Source organism: Corvus brachyrhynchos, unplaced genomic scaffold, assembly GCF_000691975.1.
Source record: "Corvus brachyrhynchos isolate BGI_N302 unplaced genomic scaffold, ASM69197v1 scaffold544, whole genome shotgun sequence".
Classification (NCBI taxonomy): Eukaryota; Metazoa; Chordata; class Aves; order Passeriformes; family Corvidae; genus Corvus; species Corvus brachyrhynchos.
The window spans coordinates 1,849,309-1,852,668 of record NW_008238325.1 but is presented as its reverse complement, the minus strand read 5'-3'; the positions used below and the strand labels follow the sequence as shown (position 1 = coordinate 1,852,668).

Here is a 3,360-nt window from a genome sequence, read left to right as displayed (position 1 = left end):
CCGTGGGGCACCTCAGGGTGGGGGGAGATGGATGCGGGGGGTACCGCGGGTGTGAGCGAGCCCCGAGCGCTGCTCCGGGGCTTGATTTGACAGAAAGCAGAGAAATGGCTTGAAGTGGGTCCCTGGACTGGGCAGAGGGCGGCACATCCCCTCACAGCCATCTCTTCCTGCTCGGCCGGGACCTCGCGGGTGATCCCCGCGCTGGGAAAAGTGCCTGGGACAGAGACCAGGGATGGCTTGGGCAGGCGGGAGTGAGAGCAAGGCGTTGGTAAAGGTCCTTTAAATGAAAAGCTTAAAGTTTTGTTACATTAGAGCATCGTATCCCGGGATCTTGCAAAATTGCCTCTAGTTTCGATTGGTTTTAAGTTTGAAAACGTTGAATCACTGGCTGGTTTGGGCTGGAAGGACGTTAAATATTATTTCCTTCCCTTCCTGCCATGTGCAGGGACACCTTCCATAGACCAGGCTGCTCCAGGCCCCGTCCAACCCAGCCTTAAAGCCAAGTTTAAATAACATTTTTCCAAATTATTTCTGGTGGGAGCTTTAAAAGGGATTCATTTTTCTATACATCTATCATTATGGCATTTTAAAGTCTTTATATTGGAGATTATAGTTAGCAATCTTTAATGAATATGAGAATTTCCCACCGTTTTCCTGCCAATCACGTCCCCACGCCATAATTCCCTACCTGTGTGGGAGATGGATCTAAAATCCCTGTGGAGCGTTCTGAGCCTGTGTTGCCTCATATTTGCTTCAAAGTTCACCAGTTTCAGCTGTTGGCACAACCTCAGCTTGGAGGAAAATGAAAGGAATGCCCTGGAAGGAGCAGTTCCTGCTGCAGTTGCCGTCCACAACTGGAAGGGAAAAGCTGCCAGCAAAAAGTCTGGAAGTGCTGGAGGAGCTGGAAGGGCTGCGCCTGCACCATGACTGAGCAGAAGCGCTCAGACCTCGCTGCTTCAGCCCCCTCACTTTGGCTTAAGCATAGGAGAAGGTGGGGATTTATTTCCCTGTGTGGTTGCTGTTTCCCCCGGATGTGCTGTTTTCTCGCTGTGTTTGAAGGGGTTAATCCTGGCTCTGCCCGGCCTGCCGGTGCGCAGCACTTCCATAAGGATCCAGCACCCTTAAGGCTGTGTTTTGCATAGTGGGGGTAAAGAACCTGAACTGATGTTTATTTTCCCAGATTTTTCATTATGTAGCAGATGAGGAATTGTCTCAAATTTTATTGCTCGGAATGTCGTGAAATTGGGCTTTTCTGCCTGCAAAGAATCTAAACATTTATAATATTTTTTCCCATTAGGCAGCCAAGAACTGATCAAACTGAACAGTTTTCAGTGATATGCTTTTAAGTTGATCATCAAAATAAATGTTATTGATCTGAACTCAATTAATAAGCATTGATATATAACATATTTTCTTCCTGTGTGTATTTTCCTACTGTCCACTGAAAGTCAGGTTGATGCATAAAAAGAGAAAATTCCTATTAGTTAATCACTGATTTTGAGAGGAATCAGTCCAAAATTCTTCAATTTAAATACTTATTTATATAAAATTGCTTTAATCCATTTTAAAGCCATCATTAGTGAAATGTTCTCCAAATTCTTCCTTTAAAGGATGATTAATTTCAAATCAGATCCTACACAGAAACACGAGGCAGGTGGGCAAATCAAATTCCCTTGGATTCCTGAGTGCTGTGCTGGGGGTTGGATTTATTTCTCAAATATAAAACATTTATGAGTCCTGTGGTGATATTTTTGAAGATAAAGAGTAACTAATTGTGCTGTGAAATTGAACCTTCCATCATCCCAACTGTGTCTTTGTGTGTACTCGTGCAGGATAAATATTATTACTGCAAACATCAGAAACCATTTGGAATTCCCACAGTTAAGCACTGGAATTATTTTGGCTTAAAGATGTCTAAAATATACAATAGAGCATATGCAGTTTTAGGGAAATACAGTGAAGGCAAACACTGGAGGGGACAGGACTGGGGGTCTGGTTTTAACTGGGTTTTGTGAAGATTTATCCATTGGAATCTCTACTCCTAACCCTGCAGCAGCAGCTTCAGCATGGATTCCACAGGAGCTTGGAAGGACCTGCTCTGGAGCTTGAGCTGCAGGCCAAGCTGTGTGCCTCAAATCCAAAAATGTCCTGGCTAAAGGTAAAAATGGTCATGATTTTGGTCAAAAACGGCTTTATTACATCACTTGATTTAAGGAAGTTGATTTTTACCTTCCCTCCCCTCCCCAAGCAGCTGCTCAAGCCTTGAATGAGGATAAAATCCTTGCTTGTACTTCTACTTTCTTGTCCCATTTGCTCCAGCTCATGCAAATCAGTTGGACTTCCTGTCTTTCACAGAAGTAACAAATTTTTGAGGCCTCTGAGCATCCATTTGCCGAGCATTTGTTGGATTTGGTGCACGGTGTTCTGTCCTCGAGGTGGAATTGAGTCAGAAGCGTTGTGCTGAGATCCCTGGGATCACAGCCCTTGGAGTGGGATCCTGGGTGGAGATCAGGTCCCTGCAGGGGAGATTGCCAAGGTGAAAGCCACGAGGTTTCAATGCAAACCCTGCTCGGCAGTGGCTCCATGTCCTGCCGTGATGCGTGGGATGAGGGGTGTGACAGGATCAGGAGTGCTTGGATTGGCTGATAACACAGGTAATTCCAGCTGGCACTTCAGACAACACAAGGAAAAGGTAATATTTGAACAACAGCACTCTGAATGCCACTTTCCCCTTTCTTTTTCAGCAAGGAAGATGCTCCAGGACTCTGAGGGGCACCAATAGATCCCAACCATGACACTGGTTCCAGTCAAAGCCTTGTACATGAGACCCTTGAAGTGGACTTTTCTGTTCCTGATGGTGTTTTCCCTGATAACCATGTGGTACACAACCTTCTCCTTCAACACTGGCCCGGAGAACATGGACCTGCTGCACTTCTACGAGTACGAGCCCGTGTACCGGCCACAGCGCCTCTTCACGCTGCGCGAGCACCTCAACTGCGCCGACATCAACCCCTTCCTGGTCATCCTGGTGGCTTCCAGCCCCAGGGACGTGAAGGCCAGGCAGGCCATCAGGATCACGTGGGGCTCCCGGGATTCCTGGTGGGGCCAGCGCGTCCTGACCCTGTTCCTGCTGGGGCAGGACATGCACAGGGAGGACAAGGCGGCGGCGCTGTCGGTGGAGGACGAGAGCATCCTCTACGGGGACATCATCCGCCAGGATTTCATGGACACCTACGAAAACCTCACCCTGAAGACCATCATGGCATTCCAGTGGTTCTCCGAGTTCTGCTCCAGCGCCAGGTTCTTCATGAAGACCGATGCCGATGTCTTCATCAACACTCCCAACCTGGTGAAATTCCT

At 47.4% G+C, this 3,360-nt stretch overlaps 1 protein-coding gene across 1 annotated transcript in view; it reads left to right on the top strand.

Annotated features, from left to right (window-relative positions):
• Positions 1-60: 60 nt before the first annotated feature.
• B3GALNT1 (beta-1,3-N-acetylgalactosaminyltransferase 1 (globoside blood group)) overlaps positions 61-3,360 on the top strand; it is a 4,460-nt gene continuing 1,160 nt past the window's right edge. Inside the window, exons 1-3 of the mRNA XM_008633790.2 lie at positions 61-991; positions 2,054-2,158; positions 2,745-3,360. The exon at positions 2,745-3,360 is cut by the window's right edge and continues 1,160 nt beyond it. Coding sequence (XP_008632012.1) covers positions 2,792-3,360 — 569 coding nt within the window. The 5' untranslated portion in view covers positions 61-991; positions 2,054-2,158; positions 2,745-2,791. The remainder of the gene's footprint in view (positions 992-2,053; positions 2,159-2,744) is intronic.